The sequence below is a fragment of the Gorilla gorilla genome, chromosome 9, assembly GCF_029281585.2.
Source record: "Gorilla gorilla gorilla isolate KB3781 chromosome 9, NHGRI_mGorGor1-v2.1_pri, whole genome shotgun sequence".
Classification (NCBI taxonomy): Eukaryota; Metazoa; Chordata; class Mammalia; order Primates; family Hominidae; genus Gorilla; species Gorilla gorilla.
Window position 1 is genome coordinate 22,569,771 of NC_073233.2, and position 20,854 is coordinate 22,590,624.

The 20,854-nt window shown below is 35.1% G+C and overlaps 1 protein-coding gene across 15 annotated transcripts in view; it reads right to left on the reverse strand.

The window, feature by feature from the left end:
- Window positions 1-20,854, reverse strand: part of SOX6 (SRY-box transcription factor 6) — a 641,322-nt gene that overhangs the window by 197,921 nt on the left and 422,547 nt on the right. For all 15 annotated transcript variants that reach the window (XM_055355890.2, XM_063710998.1, XM_063710997.1 and 12 more), the window contains 2 exons: window positions 15,666-15,838; window positions 12,765-12,833 (listed from right to left, as the gene is read on the reverse strand). In XM_055355890.2, coding sequence (XP_055211865.1) covers window positions 12,765-12,833; window positions 15,666-15,838 — 242 coding nt within the window. The remainder of the gene's footprint in view (window positions 1-12,764; window positions 12,834-15,665; window positions 15,839-20,854) is intronic.

Below are 20,854 nucleotides of genomic sequence, written 5' to 3' on the forward strand. Positions count from 1 at the left end.
AGCAAACTTACCAAGGAGTTACTCTAGCAAAGATAATCTTTCCACAGAAACACTGGGAGTTCCAGGGCTAACAGCTTCAATCCTCAAGATGCTGTGAACCCCCAAAATAATAAGAAGCTGGTAGCACAAGAAACTTCACCCTACTCAGCAGGGGGAGAAAAAGCAGATCTGGATTTGATAAGTAAAACCAGATCTACCCAATGGTTATATGGTAAAGCCCTGCAATTAATGGGGAACATAAACAGTCCAAGAAGCCAGCATTGTAGTAGTTTCTCCACAATTGGTTTCATTCATATCTAGTTAGATATTAATCAGATGCATAACTGGCACAAATGCTCTGTACAAACACAGAACGGTACATGTGTCTGGTTATTAAAAAATGAAATAGAGTACATCAGACTCTTTTACATTCATATTTTTGTATCCCAAATGATTTATCATTTTTAAATAATATCTTTTTTTAAATTTTAAACCACAAATCACATCCTGCAGGCCTTAGCAAAGGCAGATGTCAGGATGTGGTAGTACAACAAAATAAATTAAATAACCCTTGAAAAAATAAAACAAAGTTTATTTATAAAAAATGACATTAAGGTGAACTGCCTAATAAGAACATGGATTTGCTTAAATAAAACATTATATGGTTCTGTTTTAGATTCATCCCTAAAGCCCTGAAAGATATTAGAATTTTAGTGAGTAATTACCCTATTTACTACAAACAAAATGGGAGGAAATCAGAAAACTGTATTAAGCTCTACCACACATCAGAAATGAAATTCTCTCATTTTTAAATCCTGCGACCCAATAAATTGTAGTTGGAAAATGTACTGGGACTAGAATTTGAAACTTAACAAGTTAGAAATGAAGAAACGGCCAAAAGAATATCCATATCAACATTATCCTTCAAGCAGGAGACCCAGTTCTAGAAAGCATAACTGAGAAGTCTCCCTTCACAGCTTAAGTGTTTTGAGACTGTCTGAACCTACCCCCTACACTCAACACCACCCCCACAGTTAGACAAAGTTCTAGCCACTTAACACATCTCTTTTCAAATGAAAATGCAACACTTGGGGTGAAAACAAGAGAGACTAGGAAAAGGTGTTATGTGCTATATATGCCACTGACATAATACTTCAAAAGGATATGCAGTAATTTCCTGCAATTAATACCTTAGCAAAGCTATAAGGATTTGTTTCCAAAAATTATGATATTTCACTTGCAACACTAAAATTAAGTTTGTGTCACTCTTTCCATTATATAGGCGTAATGTCAGGAGTTTGTCATTGGCTGCAGAAATGTGTTTGCTGTTGCCTGAAAGCAGGCCTTTACAGGCCCTCTTCTTATATGTATTTTTCTAAAAATCACCTATAGCCATTATTTCATGGGGCAAGCCTTACAAGCCATCACAATACTTCACAAAGGAAACCTGAATTTGATCTCATCATTCCAGACCCTTCAATGGTTTGAAATGGAAACATCCTCCTAAGAGGACACGTCTTATGCTATGGCCAAACTTGACGTTTGCCTTTGAGCTTCCTAAGCAAGACTATCTACTGCTCTCCTTTTTTAAAGTAACAGAGTCAATTCCTGTCATCTAGAATCAGAGGCCAGAGTTGCAAAGAACTTCAGTGATAATCCTGAACAATAATCCTTCTTCAAATATATGGAAAATGAAAAGGCAGAAAAGTCATTTGCTGCAGGACATGTAGTTGCTAGCAGAACAAAGACTAGGCAGGCATAGACATCCTGAGTTCAAGTCTAGGCTTTCTGTCAACTAATCTAATCATCTTTCTGTCATTGTTCTAATACTATTTCGTCTCCAAGTTGGGGCTGCAGACTTTACATAAGAGGGAGAAGAACAACTTCTGCTGAGAGTAGATCAGTTATCATCTCCACGCCTTTTTTTTCCTGGGCTTGAAATTGTGGCCTCCCAGAGCCAAAGAGGACGTATAAGTCTATGGAATTTACTGTGTTCCAGGAAAAGCTGGTTGGGAGGATAAGAGTTAGTTAGAAACATGTATAGATATCAGTAAAACAGACTGAAAGCTGGCAAGATCTATGCCCGCATAGAAATGTGAAGTTAGGCTCTTGAAGTTGGCATCCACACAACTGCTTTTCTGTTAAAGTTTTCTGATTTAGTTCCAATGTGGATTGTTAGGTCCACCGGTCTTTGAGAGGGCCCTCTCATGGACTCCATCTTAGAACTGGAGTATATCCTTGGAACTTCTAAGCTCCTGGGGGGTTTCTTTTGGGAGGGAGGATTCAGACCATTGTTGATTCCATAGAAGAAGTAACCTAAGCTCTATGTTTAGGACCTTGGCCTCCATATCAATGCAGTATCTTTCCTTCTCAGTAAGACTGACAGTAGAGACCCAAATTTGTAATACACTCTATATATCAAGTGGTTAAGTATATGATGTTTAGGGCAAATGTCTTTGAGTAGTAAAATTATTTGTATTAATTTTCTTGCTTTGGGTTTTTAGTTTTTTTGTTTTTTTTTAAACTACTAGAAAAGTGTTTGTTTTTTTTAAAGAAACTACTAGACAAGAAAAACTACTAGTAAATTTTTTACTTAGAAACCACTGGAAAAGAAAAATTACTAGAAAAGAAGTTTTAAAACTAAAAAACTAAAGCAAGAAAAGTAGTCAAAATAACTACTACTCAAAGACATTTTTTCTGTAGTTTTTTCTTAAATTTCTAACATATATTGCTTTTGTATATTAAAAAAGTTGAAATTTTTATATTATTTATTTATTTTATTTCATTATTGATTTAGAGACAGTCTTTCTCCATAGCCCAGGATGGAGTGCAGTGATCATAGCTCAATGCAGCCTAAAACTCCTGGGCTCAAGAGATCCCCCTACCTCAGCCTCCCAAGTAGCTAGGACTACAGATGCATGCCATCACACCCAGTTAATTTTTAACCTTTTCTTTCTTTCTTTTTTTTTTTTTTTTTGTCCGTGAGTGGAGAGTCAAATTCTCACCTCTCAGACAAAAATGGGCTTTGCTATTAGATCCATAGTGCTTGTGAAGTTAGAAGGATGGTAAATGAACCTTTCCAATTTATTTTATAGCATTTTAAACACAGTTGAAGTTATGAAGCCACTGCAGAAAACTCAACTGCAGACATTTTAAGAGAAAAATTTTCCACTGAAACATACATATATCAAAAGTTAGAGTCCAGACTACAACCTGACTGAGGATGTACTCAACCCTTAATTCTGACTATGAATTCCTTAACTTTCATTGTTTGATATTACAACTTTAACATTTTCTTAATGGATTGAGCAGTGGATAAAATTAATTCAGCTTCTTACAGGAGATACTACAATTTTGCATCATTTATTTGCTGTTATTTTGAACAAGTAAAAATCCATGACTCTAACATTAATAACTTTGAGTGGGAAGTTACTATATGTGAATTAAAAATGGTTATGTCAGTACATCCCCTCAGCATTTAAAAGATATTTCCCTGTGCTATATCAAGTGTCACATAGTATATCAATTTTTATTTCCCATCTCTCAAGTCTGGTATGCATACTGTTTAACTTCTTAAATTCTAAGTATAGACATAATTCACAAAAGCTAGGCAAATGCTTGACTTACAGGAGATGGCATACATAAGATTTATATGAACAACTTTATTTTCAGCAAGAAGGACTTTTGCATTTTGTGCAGCTAAAACACATAATTTCAACTGTCTTTAAAAAGCTCTAAAATAAATTGGAAAGGTTCATTTACCATCCTTCTAACTTCACAAGCGCTATGAATCTAATAGCAAAGCCCATTTTAGTCTGAGAGGTGAGAATTTGACTCTGTTTTTTGAAAATAAAATGTTACGCTCTCTTTTATACAATCTCCAAGCTGCTCTAATACTTGGTCAACCATTTCTGAGTGCCTGACAAACCTTACTCTCACTCACTGACAATTGAAAAGCTCTCGTTTGGCAGCCAGTGAAAATTGTTGCACTTTATTTTCCTCTGTACTATCATGGTGATAATAATTGATTATAGTACCTACACATTGGTTATTCTATATTCACATCACTAATTTGTGGGTTCTAAATATGCATGTGTGTATAGATACAAATGTGTGTATATGTGCACACGTACAATATGTACATGAAGGTTTCTCTATTAGAAACTCTGAAATTATTCCTATACCTAGTCATACAAGAACAAAAACAACAATGATAGTGGTATGTATTATGCTTAAGCAATTACTAGGGGTTTTATATAATTATCTCAAAGCTACTGTAAGGTATTGTAATTATCTTTAGGAATTAGGAAATACAGGCTGAGAGACATTAAGTAACTTGTCTTACAGCTACTAAGTAACAAAACAGACTACAGCGCTAACAGGTAGTGGAATTGTTATTTAAACCCTAATTTATTTATCTCCAATACCTGCACTGGTTCTATAAAATTTTTAAATTACATACGTTCCGAAATAACACATCTTATTCTCTACATCTTTTGTTTATATGTACAAATTTACTTAAAAGTAGATTCAGAGTCATACATTCCTCACATATGTAAGGATGCAAGATTTTTTCTATGTCATAAAGTTTTAAAAACACTTTTAAAAAATGGGTTGATGTTTGTGTTAAAATTTATTCTGTTTAGAAAGTTAAAAGCCAAATGGCATCTGAGATTTTATTTTCTAACTTTTTTGTCTTATTTTTGTCTTATTTTGTGCTTCATTTTTTTCATACACCTGCTCCAAAAGACACAGACCTTCTGATATCTATACATTTTTAGCTTGCCAATATCCTCATATACAAATAAAAATCTAGTTATTAGAAAAACTAACTAAATTTATTTAAATTGTTTAAACCATGGTCCATTAAAAGCTTTCTAGCTAGTAAGTAAAACAGCTATGACCAAAATGAAAAGTATATTTTAACTCATCATGAATTATTTAAGGTATACTCCAACCCTCAGGATGGATGGACGGACGGACGGACGGACGGACGGATGGATGGATGGATGGATGGATGAGACAGAGAGAGAGAGAGAGAGATTCAACCTAAATCTAAACAACTTAGCATTAACCTTTAATCATTTAATCTTCATTACCCTGTATAGAGCAGTATTTGTCAATTCTGATTACCCACTAGAATCATCTATAAACTTTTCAATACTCTCCATGCTCAGACTGTATCCAAGACCAATTAAATAAAAATCTTTGGGATAGGCATCAGTATTTTTAACAAGATTCCAAGTGATTACAAGGGACAACCAAGGTTGAGAACCACTAGCATGGAATGCTGTCACTCACTGCTCACATTCATCAGATGAAGAAGGTAGTTATAAAAAAAGTTATTAATATTAAAGGTGTCTGACCCTCAGTATAGTGACACATCACGTTAAAGCCCTCAGGAAGTAGTATAATTAACTGTCTAAAAGGTTCATATGTAAACACCAAAAGAGTCACCCAGCCATATACACACCTCCCATTGCACTACAAAAAGATTCCAATTATATTCTTTTTATCTCTTGCCTTGTAGGTATATACCCATGGCTATAGTAGTTCTAAGGGTAGAGAGAGTCTAGTGGCAAATTTTCTATTTTTTCTATTTAAGGATAAAGAGAATGTAATGACATTTTAGATGTTAGGTATTATTAGACACGTTTTGTAAACTAGGAAACTGAAGTGCAGTAAGATTTATTCAAGTCACAAAAAGGGCAAATGGAGAAAGGATCTGAAATACTGGAAACAGTGCTCCATCAGGCATCAAGAAACCTGGGTTCCCCTTGTGGCTCTGATAATACTTGCTTTTTAAGCTCAGACAAGCCTCTGGTCTATACCTCAGTTTCCTCGTGTAATCTAAAGGCTTTGGACTAGATTAAGCAAGCCCAAAGGTTTTATATATCACAGATCAGCAAAATTTCAAAGACAATCAAAAGTGGAGACTTACATATAGTTGGGAACTTTTTATTTTACCAAATAAAACTATTGAAAAACAAAGAAAGCACATACCACCTATTATCACCAATACTTCATAGAAAGGACATTTTAATTCCCCAAAAGGTGGAAAAACATAATCTCAGGGTTATTTTAAAGTATGGCTTATGATAAACTTACTATATTGTCTTCAACATGGATAGCTACCTATTCTCCCTCTATCCAGTGAATGACAATCATGATGACGTTTTCGAGTTTAACATTCTGTGAAAGTGCTGGCAGGGTAGAGGGGGAATGTTTAATACAACTCTTACTGTAGTACTCTTTCAAGGGTTCCCCAAAATTCCATTAGAGAACTATCTTCATAATTTTGTCATATCCAAGTACCTAATTACTATTTGCTTAAGATTTTAATTTGACTTTTTCTTTTGGTGTATATACACTTCAAAAGGAAACTTCATATTATACTTCAAATAGAAAATTAAAATCACCTGCCATAAATAGAAGATAACCAGATAACCATGTAAAGGAAAACATTAAATTTATTTAAATTCCAGCTGACTGCCATATTGCATCCAAAGGCTCTGAGAATAAGATGATCTCTCTCTCTCTCTCTCTCTCTCTTTCATTCTCTCTCTCTCTCTCTCAGATTTTAGTACATACTAGAAGAGTATTAAAGACTAACATTAAACTGAGTCCTCAATGTAATGAGAAGGATCAAGGAAAAAAAAAAATAGAACAGAGACATTTTCCTATTCAGCATTACGTAATGTCACATGCTGGCCTCACCTGGAACATCTGCCCCACTCTGCTGCACCTCACTCTGCCTCTGAAGAGGTAAGGCACTCTTCCACTTTAATTCCGGAAAGAAGCAAAGACTGGTTTCCCTGAATTTTTAGTACCACTGGTTTGGGAGAGAGCTGGGGAGTACAGTGCAGTCTAAGAGATAAGCACAGATAGAGAAGGGCGGGTTGTGTAGAGACTGAAGTAACTGAATGATAGTGCAGAAAAAGCTTTGAGATTCACCTTCAGGTTTTGGTATGCTGAATGAGATCTTTGCCATAAGGCCACACTTGGAAAAACAGGTAACTAGCTGATTCCATTGAGCAGCTCTTGGGATCTGGTCAGTTCTCTTATTTTTAGGCACATTCCAACTATAACAAACAGTCTAGCATGACTAATGTGGAAAAACTAAAGTGTAGTTTTAGTTCACAACAAGAATTTGTAATTTTTGCTGGTACAGCCCTTGCTAGTCATAATTATAGCAGCTTTACCTATTCTTTATAACCCAGAAACTTTATTATTAAAATGTTTGAAGCAGACTATAGAGCATCTATCATTACTTTTAAAGTTAATTAGATTACATAAAAGAAATAATTAGATTTGCATTTTTATCTTGGTTTTAAACATCCAAAGATCACAACAGCCTGCCTGTGGGCAATTAAAAACAGCATACAGCAGAGACATAGAGAGAGGAAAGAGGGTCTGTTTTTCCTGGCTAATTCATGATTGAAGATAGAATTACAAAATATTTTAAGGGCTCGCGGAAGCTAGGGGCTAATCCTAGACTTCTAAGCTTTGTTTATACCCCTCATTTGTTTGCAAGGGAGTATCATATGTATGTACAGTGCCAATAGAAGTATCAAATTACTTTCAATAGGTTTATTTAGTCCTTTTCAGAGAAAGTTGGAAGGAGATCCATTACCTGATCAATAACATACAAAAAACGACCATTTGCCAGAGCCAAAACAGGAGCACTGTAATTGCATTTTGTTCATCAATGCTAAATACAAATAACAAAGAAATACAACCTAAGACAGAGGGACTATGTGGGATTGAAGTCAGCTTCTGACTGCCCTCGGTTTTTCTGTTGGCTGCTCCAGCCATTTCCAAAAGACAATAAATGGAAGGTGCAGCTCTTAAAATTAGAGGTCAATTAGATACTTAATGATGAAACATATCTCAAATATATATCTATTATTATTATGCTAGCAAAAAATTAATTAACTAGGTCAAGCAGGTCATGAAGGCTAATGTACAAAGCAATTATTTCTGATCTTTAGACAACTACTTCACATAAAAAGGTAGTCCTTTATTCTGCTCAGCAGATACCTGAAATGCGTGTAGTTAATCATACTGAAGGAAACAAAAGGTAAGGTCTATCTCCTTAAAAGGTGAGAGGACATCTCAAGTTATTATGTTTAATTGTTTAAGGACAATCACTTCCTTGCTGATAATATTAGCATCTTTCTGGTTACCAAAAAGGAAGAAAGGATAACACACATTTAATGATGCTCTACCACGTGGCAAACATACAGACACACAAAATATATAAATAGCACACAGGAATATATTATAATCAAAATTAAAAACACTGTATATGAAAGATAATCATATATGCTTAAGAACAGAGTACAACTTCAGTGAAGTAATGAACACTGGTTTGGGTAAAAGAAAATAAGCAATATGTATTTCAACATTTAAAAGAAAAAGTTTTCAGATAAGACAAAGAATATTTGCAAAGACGCAGCAATGGCATTTAGTTCAGGCCTTCTACAAATAAAGTTTGCCATCTAATGCATATGTTAAATGATGAGGGGAGGGCAATGAATATTGCACATTAATCATAAAGAAAACAAGGCACTAAAAATTTCAAGTCTCACGATTTTACCCAAAAAAGACACATGTGTATGAATTGACTAAATCATTGGCCCCTGCCCAGAAAGCCAAATGCCTAAATAAAACCCCACCCAGCCAGTCCATTCTTAAGAGATCGTTGTTTAGTTAGTTATGTGAGGAGAGGACACTGCCTATATAGCTCACAATATAAGCCACTTGAATAACTCTAAAACTGGAGTCTGAAGAGACATGAATAATTGGATAATACTATTCATCCCTGGAAAAGGAAGTTTCTCACAGAGATATTTTAATGAGCTGAATTCTTTTGCAAAGACTCAGTTCTAGTTGCAAAATTCCATCGTTAAATGTGTTCCTATTGATGTGCTATAGAAACCAAAGAATGTGGTATATTGGATCCATAAAAAAAATCTTCTCCAGATTCAAAACCATGGCCTGGTCAAATGAGGTTAGATGAATAAATACGTGAAAAAAATCAAGAAATGAGGATTTATAAAATATTTTCTGTTTTGCCTAGAATTGTCTTATATTTAATGATTGATTAAAATACTGTAAACATGCTTTGATCCGTTTACAACTGTCAAATTAATTAAAAGTGAATTCTGTTTACCAGGTAGCATAACTCAGAAGTAAAATGCTTCGAAATATTAGCTAAGATACTACAGTTCAATGAGTGGGAGGGAGGATGAAATTACTGAAGCAGTTATCTTTCCTTTGAAATTACAGCCTATGAATCAATATTCCCAGCTCCAAAGATCCATATTCCATGACCTATTAGTTTTGCTTTCCATAGACTTGGTAAAAATTATGCTATTTCTGTCCTGGAAATATCAAAAATATCTATTTTTTTCCTGGGCTCCATATCAGGAGAATTACTTCACATGTAAAAAATTAGAGAAATCATCATTTTCCCCAAAGCACAGAGGGATCTGAATTTACAAAGCAAACATTCTCTGAAAAGACCTAATATTAAAGTGATATTTTAATAATCATTTATAATTATTATCCTGATTTATTAAAAGGTAAAAATGGACTCATCAAAACTATAAAAACAGTTCACAAAATCATACTTCTTACTTTTCCAACACGGTTTACATGGCTTTAGAAGAATCTATTTAAAAGTTTAGTTAGAATTTACGAAAGCAAAATAATGTTAAAAAATATAATCAAGGAAGAAATATAAATAAAATTGTTCTTAACTGCACATATAAGTTCTGAATAATTGCAAATAAAATAAACATGGGAACTTTTACAATACTATCTTAATCATGCCTTTTCCTATTTCTAATGAAAAATCCTGTTTTTCAATTTGTGGAAGCCATTCATTCATTTTCATTTGTTTCCATTATAATAGACCCAGATGTGTCTGTGTGGGGTTGTTACAAGAGGTTAGGCACTCTTCCCTTTGTTTCTACTAAAGCTTGCAAATTGGGGGGAAAAAAAACAGTACTATTTCAGAAGACGGCATTCTAAACTAGAGGAACGATTTTGAATGCAACCACCTCATACTCATGACCCATAGCCAGTTGCCGTGATTTAATCTTGCTGACCATGTAAGCTAATAGGTTCTAGGACTCAAGATATAAAAAGAAAAAAAAAGTGTCAAACTTGCTCAAATTATCTCTGTATTCATCATTTGCTTTTGAAAGAGAAGTTAAGTTTCATTTTTAATATATTTAATAATCTTTAATTCACCTTTAATAATTTTGTTTTATCCTTTGTTCTGTTTTGGGTTCAAATGAGAAAGTGTTTCTTTTTTTGATAGAAAAAAATGTTTGAAGCATCCCTCAAGTCTCATATTTTGCTCGGAAAGCATTTAAAATTAATCCAACAATAATCTCTCTCTTAAATTTGATTAAATTTCAAAAGCCATATTTGAAAATATAGTTACCCTTTCCCCTTCCAAAAAAAAAAAAAGAAAGTCTGAATATCAAATACCTGTTTTGTAAGTCTCAGAGATGAATACATTTTGTGTAAGGAGTACGTGTTTTTCAGCATTTGAAAAATTTTTTGAATGGTCTCACATGTAGAAGGTAAATACTGACAAGATATGCCATAAAGCAGTAGCTCAGGACAGAATGAACTATAAATACAGGTCTTATTGCTTTCTCTTATTTTTTAAAAAATTTGAATTCTAATTACAAAGAATCTTATATTTCTAAAGTGAATGTAACTCTGACATTGACTATCTTTATTTTATAATTTATACTGCTACGTTCAAGTGCTGATTAGCTTAAATTAAAAAATTAAACAACAAGAAATATCCACACATTTTAAAAGCAATCAAACTTCTACTAGAAAACTTGAAAAACATTACTCCTATCTTTTCAAATTGATGTTTCCAAATGTTCATTCCAATGAATATTTTAAGATCATGTTCTGTAGTTTTCTGAAAAAGATGTAGTCAATTTATAACTACACAAACATATATAAGTAATATACACTAAAAATATTTCATTAAAATATTCTGAACTGATTTGGTTGCTATTCACCTGGAGTTCTCAGTGCCACAGGAAAACATCAGTGAAGACAACCAGTCAGTATAAACAGCACTGGACTAAGAAGTAAAATATATTAGAAAAGAATAAACAAGTAAGTTACAAAGCAGTAGTAAAAACAATAATTAACTGATATAAGAACACCTCAGGGAACTTCCTCCATACCTGCTTTACAAATAGGAGAAACAGAGAGAACTAAACGATCATGTTATTTAACACCTACTGAGTTCCTACAGAGGGATCTACAGAAAAATGTAGGAAGCCACAGGCTAAAAATCTTGACCTGAGCAGTAGGAGCTACACTGAAAATTCTAATAAGGGCAGAACAAGGGAACACCTGAACAGTTATTTAATTAAGGGTCTCAGCATGAGTCATAAAAGAGATATCAGGATGAGAAATTATTCCAAGATTTAATTGTAAAGGCTGACTGTCAAAAATGCCAGACATTACAATTCATCTATATTTGGACTTTTTATTTTGCAACATGTGTACTTGAATATGGAATACTGAATACTACAAAAACCAACAAAAAAGTTGGCTAAGATCTCCTACTGAAAATAGCTGGACAAAATGCCAATTAGGTAAAGGGACTGCTTCAGATACCAAATTAGTACTTTAAGTGCGGTAACTACCTGGAACACTGAATATGATTAACAAAATGAAGCAAGGATCGAAGGTAAAATCCTTGTTATTCATCAATGAGATAGAATATTGCAGTAAACTATGACCTCATGCTACTGATACTTTTTTTAAAATACAGAAGGGCATGATATTAACCTCAAGAAAAGTAATAATATAATTCAGAATACACTGGCCCAGCTACTTTGAATCAAGATCCCAGCAGGTTCTCCAATAATCAAGGGAAACAAGAGTCTACAGTAGGATAGGGATAACTCTGTGATCAGTGTTTCTGAGGATTAATCACTAGACAGCCAGTTCCTTATTCTAGGGCTTTCTAGAAGTCACACACCTATATTCCTATTTGGAAAGGGAACCCATTTTCCTTGCCTGTCTCAAATAGCTGTTCATTGAGTTAACCATCAAGTATCTAAAAGAATGTCAGAAATCAGACCATCACCTTTCCTCCCCAGATCATTGTAATTATGATCTATATATTTTTACATTGCCATAAGAAAAAGGGATTTTCTATGCCATGTCATAATTATTCAGGAACAAGTTTTTCTTCCTTTTTAGACTGTAAGCTCCTTGAAGACAAACTATCACTCATTAATCTCTCTATTCCCTTTAGCATCTAGAAGGAATACAATTAATATTTGTTAAGGAACAAATTATTAACAGCCTTTTTCCAGATTTTTCTCATAATTGGTCCAATTAGTCCTAACAAGTAAATTAAAAGTAAGTTCTCTCTACAGTACTATTACATGGTAAAAACAAAACAGAAAGTGGTCAGTGGCAATAAAAAATACCATCTGTATGCTACCTGGGAGACCATTAGGTTCCCAGTAGGTAATGTTAGGCAAAAGGCAAAAAGAAAAAAGATAAGGATTATTTTGCTTACATATCACATCAGAGAATAATGCTTAGGCCACCATCTAGTCCATATTTCTTACATTCAATTATAGAATTGTGCACAACATCCTTGAAAACAGCCCTATTGGTGCTGTTTATAAGACAGGGGTACATCTGCAGAGTTTTAAATTCCATTTTCAAGGAGGAAAGTATCTAAGTATAATCAGACGAGAGTAATAAAATACACTGACCTGGATCTGTTGCTGCAGGAGATTAATTTTGTGCTGCTGTTGCAGAAGTTGCTGCTGTTGTCTCGCAATCTATCAGAAATAAAGTTTCATTAAGTTAAAATGAAATGCTTACACCTCTGCCATTACCTCAGGTATTTCTCCTGGTATTACAACAATGTTTTACTGCACCTCTATGTGAAAGAGTTCCTATAAAATGAGAGAGGCCAAATCAGAAAGATGGATGAAAGGAAAAATTTTTAAACAAGTGCCATCTCTCTGCTTTATCTGTAGGAAAACTACCCCTTCTATTATATTTGTGAGCTATTCACCTATATCTGCACTGGTCAGCTGGAAATCATGGGATTTTAGAAATCGAATCCTTGTAGAATAGAGATAGAAAAATCTCTGGCTACATTTTTCTAAATGGCTTAATTTGGATGTAAAAAGTAAAATCTGTAAGCAAAGACAGGAAAAATCTTCGTATTATTGCTTAATATGGTCTATGTTGGCAAAACCTTTCCTGATACAAAGATTTTCAGAACTGATACATTTACAAATATTGTTAAAGGAGTGCCAAAGGACACAGCAAAAAGTAAAAAATCTTTAGCTTTTTTTGTTGATGCTGTATGTGATGTACAAAATATTTTTAAAAACAAATTAAGCTGTAATTTAACATTTATCCATTTATCCTTTTGAGAACAATGTGTTTATTCCATAGTACAGGATCTATACACAAATTTTATATTTCCTTGTTTCATCCAACAATCAAATTCAACATCTAAACACATTATCTGGTCTATAAAAAGAAATGTTAACCATTTAATGCAAGCCCTACAGATGACTGTCTCTGGCCCTCAGGAGGTCAAATAGCTTCCTTAGGATAATAGTGTTTACTATGAAGTATGAGTCAGGCATCAGGCCACTATTGACTCAAAAGCTGAGCTGCTACAGCTTGAAGTCCAGAGAGATGATCCTTAGTGAGAACACACTCACTGCCAACCTAGGAAGCCAGAGAGAAAAGCAGCCAGAGAGCACTCAGAAGGCCTTTGTTTAGTAGTGCCTTTTTGTCAAGAGTGTCTTTTCTTCTTATTTCTTCCTACTTCCAAAGCCACTATTCTAGAATGGGTTATGTTGGAAGTGAAAATGAGTGTAAATCAGTTCCAAGCTATATACTTCCCAAGCCTTTTTGATGTTTTAGCCTATGCAGGGGGTAGTGCCCAAATTATATTTCATTCAGCACAAGATGACAACATAGCAGTCTGCTTCTAAATGTTGCTTTATGATTTCGGATGACAACTGGTTCCTACTGGAAGCCATGATAAAGCTGCCCCTAATGTAGACTACAGTGTGAGAAATGAGACTACTCCTTGTCAGAGCTTTATACTTGAAGTGGAAATAGTATTTAATCAGGTTGGGATGGCCCATTCTGCTTGTGGATATTCAAATCAGAAATGTACAACTCATTCTGCAGCTCTAGGTATAGATGCTGGATCCTCTGAATATTTATTTCTTCTTAGCAAACCAGTGAAATGCCACTAGGCATCTAATATTGATGGTCCCTCCTAAATGATAAAGTGCTGCATAGAAATGCATCCAAAACACCACAGTGCAATTACTATCATCCACTCTAGACGTATGGGTTTGACACAGTGAAGTATGGTACATAAGCGCCATGTGGCTCAAATTCTGAATTTTATTTGCCAATCGGTTGAGCTACATGCTCGCTTCATTGAGCATGACAACCTAGTTTTAAGTGTCATTTAATTTTCATTTTGAAATATAATTACAAAGTGTTCACTGTAAGATATCACTCGTCTGCAAATGTGTCAAGATTAATTTGTGCTAGCTTATTCACAAGTGTCAATAGTTAATTACTGTGTCATCTCTGGATGGCTAAATGACATTCTAACTTCTGATTTTTTACAGTGTTCCTTTATGTTATTTTCCATTAGGGGCTGAGTCCATATTCCTACATGTGGGCAAATATTCAAGCATATAAAATACCAGACATCACAACTCATTAAAATCAACAGAGCATATATTGCTCTATATACTCCTATAAAATACATTTAACTGAAAAGATAATTCCAGTAATAATGTCAGAGTCCTAAAAACTGCACATTAATTTAGATCTGTCTGATCTAAAGCATCAGGGACTACTCTATAGGATCATTGTTAGATTAATGTACTCTCATGAGACAAGAAAAAACATTTGGGAAAGTGATTTATTTTTAAAAGACATACATTTAAACTTTGCTATTTTTTCTTCATTCTCAATTCTAAGTCAATCAGGTCAAATACTTTTAGGAACGATGTACTAATTTGTATTCAATGACTTACCTATGCTATAAATAGTGACCATGTGATATATCATCCAAACCAAGAAAACTTTCACAAGTAAAAGGAGGCAGGGTATTATTACTCTAGAAAACAGGCATTATACCAGGGCTATCTGGGGAAAACTGAAATGTATGGTCACCTCTTTGGACTTTAAACCTGAAGAAAATCATTGCACCAATGAGCTAAAAGATTCCCAAAGTTTTTCTGGAACAGAACCCCCTTTTTCTGGATGAGGAAAATAAGGCCCAGAGAAAAGTCACTTACTCATAGTGAAGCTACAGAGGGATTATATGTGATGTCTATATGAATAAGCATCCCCAAATCATTAATCAAATCCAAACCTGAAACAATGTATCATTTTAGTTATGCCCAGTTGCTATGATGCCTTTTTTGTACACATATTCCCTCAAAATTCTTGAAGACCCTAGATTTCCAGAAGGCTGTTTCTTTTTTTCCATCTTTTCTTATTTTTATTTTTATTTTTTAGGAAAGCTTACAACAAATAAGCCAATCAATTTGATTACTCTCTGAGCCTGGCACATTCCACATCTCCAGTTCGTCAGTGCCTTTTGCAGGGCTCACCTGTTCTTGCTGTTGGCGAGCAAGGTCCATTTGCTGCCGTTGTTTCTCAATTTGTGAGGCTGCCAGTTTTTTCTGTTCATCATGCGCTGCCAGTAGCTGCTCCCGTAAACTGATCAGCTGGGTAATCATGGTGGAGAGCTGCCGTTCTTTTTCTGCCAGGCTCTCAGGTGTACCTAAAATGGAAGCAAGAAGAGATCTCACAAGCTTGAGAAATACCTGGACGAATAAGGGAAAGGAGGGAAGAATTTAGAACGGGACTATCCTAAGACATTTAAAGATCTGGGACAATGACTGGAGGCCATTGAGGGTGCAGGAACACCAGAGAGTAATTACAGCAGTGGAATGAATGCTAGGGTTCCTCACTGTTCCTGCCAAGAGAAAGTATTGTCACTGGTAAAATTCTCACTCACTCTCCCCTCTTGCTCTAAAAAAAGCAGACTTACCCCATTTTCTCCCTTTTGCCCCCAATCTATCTTATTAAGCTAGGAAATCCATGATATTTAATATGAAAGATCAGAAACTATAGATTATATTAATATTCTATAATCACCTCTAAGCTCAGTAACTAACAGTATCTAAGACATAGTAGGTGCTTAATAAAAGTTACTTGAGGAAGTTTCTGATCCTTGCCCTCACAAAATTTTCTATTGTACAAAGATATGTCACTGAAGTTTAGAAGTTAGGAGTCAATCTCTTGGCCATAGAGAGAATACTACAGAGAGAATTGAAACTGCCTCAGGTGAGAAAAGATTGAACGTGATTTTTTTTTTTCCTGAGAAAGGATCAAGTAAAATTCCCAAGTTCGTCTGTAAAGGCAACAGTGTTGCTTGGGGGGCTCTATCACCCCTTTGTCATTTGTCATTTTTCAAAGAGAAAAAAACACATTCAAGGTTGAAAAGGTTATGCATAAGGATATGCTTTTTAATGAATATGATGTCGCTGAACACTTATGGTATGCACTAATGGTGCTGAACAGTCTTTTTATGGGCAAATTGCACTGCTCTCCTAAATAAACGGTACAGAATCCTTTTGTGAATCTAAATTAGAGCATTTTACCGCAGCATAAGATAAGAATTTCAACCCACTGTATCTGAACCACACAGATTTCATTATGAAGAAATGATCTGTGATTTGAAAGCTTTTCAGAAAAATGCCACCAGCTGTCAAAGGGGACAAAGATTGCCAATTTTTGTGTGTGCAGAAGGAGAGACTTCCAACCTCCTTATGAAACCCCCTCATTCCTACTAAGAAAGCACCATTACAATCCGAGAAAATATTTTAATTATGAGTGGCCTTATTTTTAAAGTAGCCCAAAGGAGAAAGAGAAACTTCAGAGGATGCAGGCTAGAACTTGTTAGTATATGATTTTTGAAAGGTAGGACTGACATCAACAGAGAAGCTACCACATTTAGGACTATCATGGGATTCTTAATGTCAACTCAGGTCCAAAAAAAAAAAAAAAAGAAAAGCTGTCAGTATCTCTTACATCCTCAGATTTACTGAGCTCAATGATGGCCTAAAATCAAAATTAAAGGAAAAATAAAGTTGTTAGAAAGTGTATTCCACTGATAAGGAAACAAATATTGTATCAAGGCTAGTCGCCAGCTACTCCTTCTAGATCCTGGAATTTATTAAAAGAAAATGGGTTTTTACTTCAGCAATGGGAATTTCATCTTGGTAAAAGGAAGAATTTATTGATCCAGAACTTGCAAAATACAAAAGTAGGTTCCCAAAAAGAATCATAAGATCCATAAGATCTATTGAAAAGGACAAAAAGTTCAACTAATGTATTTGTTAATATATACAGGAATGAGAAAATACAACACAAGAATGATATTTTTTAAATTTACATATTGAATAAATTTTTAATTCAATAAACATTTTCTGAATTGCAACTATGTGTCAGGTACTATAACAAGAACTAAGGACAGCGTGGCAAGTAGAAGCAGACACAGTCCCTATTCTTAGGCATTTTGTAGTTCAAAATTTGAAGAGATAGGCTGGGCATGGTGGCTCATGTCTGTATCCTAGCACTTTGGGAGGCCGAGGCAGGTGGCTCGCCTTAGGTCAGGAGTTCAAGACCAGCCTGACCAATACGGTGAATCCCCGTCTCCACTAAAAATACAAAAATTAGCTGGGCATAGTGGTGGGTACCTGTAGTCCCAGCTACTTGGGAGGCTGAGGCAGGAGAATAGCTTGAACCTGGGAAGCAGAGGTTGCAGTGAGCCAAGGCCATGCCACTGCACTCCAGCCTGGGTGTAGGAGTGAGACTCCATCTCAAAAACAAACAAACCAAAAAATTGAAGAGACACCTTAATCATGTAATCAAACATGTAAATGTAAACTACAACTACATAGGAATACAAATAAGACAAATGTTCTGTGGGAGTTTAACCAAATTTGGGTGCCCAAGTTCAGGGAAAGTAATCTGAAAAAGCAACAGATTAACAGAAGGATAAATAGGAGTTAACTAGACGAAGAGTTGGAGCATGGTTTGAAGGAGCTTTCCAGAAAACGTGAAATTGCAATGACAAGGAAACTACAACTGAAGAAAGGGTTGCAAGAGGGTGGTTGGTGGTCAAGGAGTTTTCCAAAAAAGAAAACACTATAGGCAAAGGTCATGTGTGTGTGCATGTGTGTGTGTGTGTGTACACATATGTTGGGGATGGGGGGCAGTTTGGTGTGTTCCAGAAATTGAAAGAAGTTAGTGAAACTTGAGCAAGGAAAATAAACAGGAATAGAGCATTAGATTAGGCTAGAGAGCTAGTAAGAGGGCATACCATTCAGCCCCTTATAGACCATGTGTGATGATCTACCTATTTATTCTAAGAATGATTCCTAATCACTAAAGTATTTTAAGAAACGAGTGATATGGTCATTTTGGTTGCAGTGTGGTGAATAGATTGGAAAGACATGAGATAAATGGGATGTATACATATTTTATTATTATATTTTGTGCAATATTCTAACATACGTGTAATTGTATTGTAATACCTGTCTATATGATATAAGTTAAGAGAAGGTTTATTGGATATAGTGATAGTTACTGTACTATAATTTTTTGTTAATAAAGAAGAGCTTACACAGGAAATTTTGGGCAAGGACCAATACCAGAGCTGGATCTAGTATTTAGATTCCCCAATAAATACTGGAAATTTTTCTCTTCTTCCATCTTTAACAATCTTTCAACCATCTTCAACTTATTCCCCTTTCTCCTCTGCATAGGCACAGAGAGGCTAAAGATAATACCTAAGTGACTTCTTAGCCTCTTCTGTTCACAGTGAAGCCAAAAGATTTATAAATGCATTGGTGCTTCCAGGGTTAATAGATATATATAAGTATACCTGAATTTATGGAATAACACCATTTAGCTGAATCCAATTGTAAACAGTCAGTGGCATCTAAATTTTTTCTTTGGACTTAAAAGATACACGTTTAAGAAGAAAATGCAGAAAGCAGTATTTTTAAAATGAGAATTTAAACACTCATATAAGGCTGTCACTCTTTTTTCCTTAAATTTGAGGAGTACATACAGTCAACCCCCGCTATCTATAGGTTGCACATCCACTTATTCAACCAAGCACAGACTCAGCCAATCTCGAACTGAAAATATTTTTAAAATAATAACAACACAATAAAAATAACACAAATAAAACAACACAATATAACAACTATTCACACAGCATTTACATTGTATTAGGTGTTATAAGTAATCCACAGATGATATGAAGTATGTGAAAGAATGTGCATGGGTTATATGCAAATACCAGGCCATTTTACATAAGGAACTTGAGCATCCTCAGATTTTTTAATGTATATATTTTGAACAGTGGCATTAAAAATGAAGTTGGAGTGAAGCATAGTAGTGTAACAAGTCTGAAATTCCCCCTGTATTGGGGATCATATATATAGCCAAGTAGCCCTCGGGGCTCAAATTAGGGAAAAAACACCATACAATAGCTTATATTCAAAATGTGCAGATTAATTTGTGTGTGTGCATGGCAGTGGGAGGGGGATGCATTTTTCTGTTCTGTACCCACTGTATTTGTTCGGGTATAATGGTTTGAAGCCAAGCATTTAAGACCTATAATGCGGATTTTCCTGATTTAATTAACAGCATGTGTTTATGCCACTGTAATAAAAATAACATCAAGTCTAAGTCACACTGACCATCCAACCTGTGAATACAAGTTTTTTATCTTAAAAAAATTAAACATGAAACTTTGCCATGGCAAAGGAACTACAATTGTAAGAGTTGCTGAAAGAACAGATAATGATGAGACATAAAGGAGCAACCAAAATATAGTCAAGTGTTGTTAAGGATGGCAAAAGGTATTAGAATGCTCTTATGCATTAACTCTATATAGAAAATAGTATATTGGCCAGGCGCAGAGGCTCATGCCTGTAATCCCAACACTTTGAGAGGCCGAGGTGGGGGGATCGCTTGAAGCCCAGAGTTTGAGAACTACATGGGCAACACAGTAAGAACCTGTCTCTCCAAAATTTTTTTGTAAAAAATAAGCTAAGCATAGTAGCACACACCTGTAGTCCCAGCTACACAGGAGGCTGAGGCAGGAGGATTACTCGAGCCCAGGAGTTCAAGACTGCAGTGAGCCATGATTGCGCCACTGCACTCCAGCCTGGGTGGAAGAGACTATCTCTCAAAAAGAAAGAAAAGAAAAATCATGTCCTAAATCATGTTTGGAGGTTTGAAAAAATCAACTTGGAAAAAAAGTAAACCAACTTCTGATGATCTGCCCAGGCCAGCAGAGGTCATCAGGAGCTACCTAACATCATCTGTTTCATGTCCTTCAAGCTATCTTAAAATGATTCTCTAAAAAGCACTGCCAGAAAATAGTCTTCTGCCCAGCTCCCACATAAAAACAGAGGTAGCTTCACAAACCACAAAAAGGGAACCAGCAAAAACACTTCTGTACACAGCTTCTCTACAAGTCAGCATGCCTTTTATCCAACATCACACAGTGTGCGCCTGACACTCTCTACTATAAACTGTATCTGTTCTCCAACTCCAAAGACAGTGCAGCAGGGTTTTTTTTTCTTTTCTTTTTTTTTTTTTTTTTTTTTTTTTTTTGTTCCATGGGGTCGTCTTTATCCCCAAACCACATCTGTCTTGAGTTTCTCTCAGATTAGTCAGGTGGATCAGTGCTCCCCAGGGCCTGCTCCAGCTG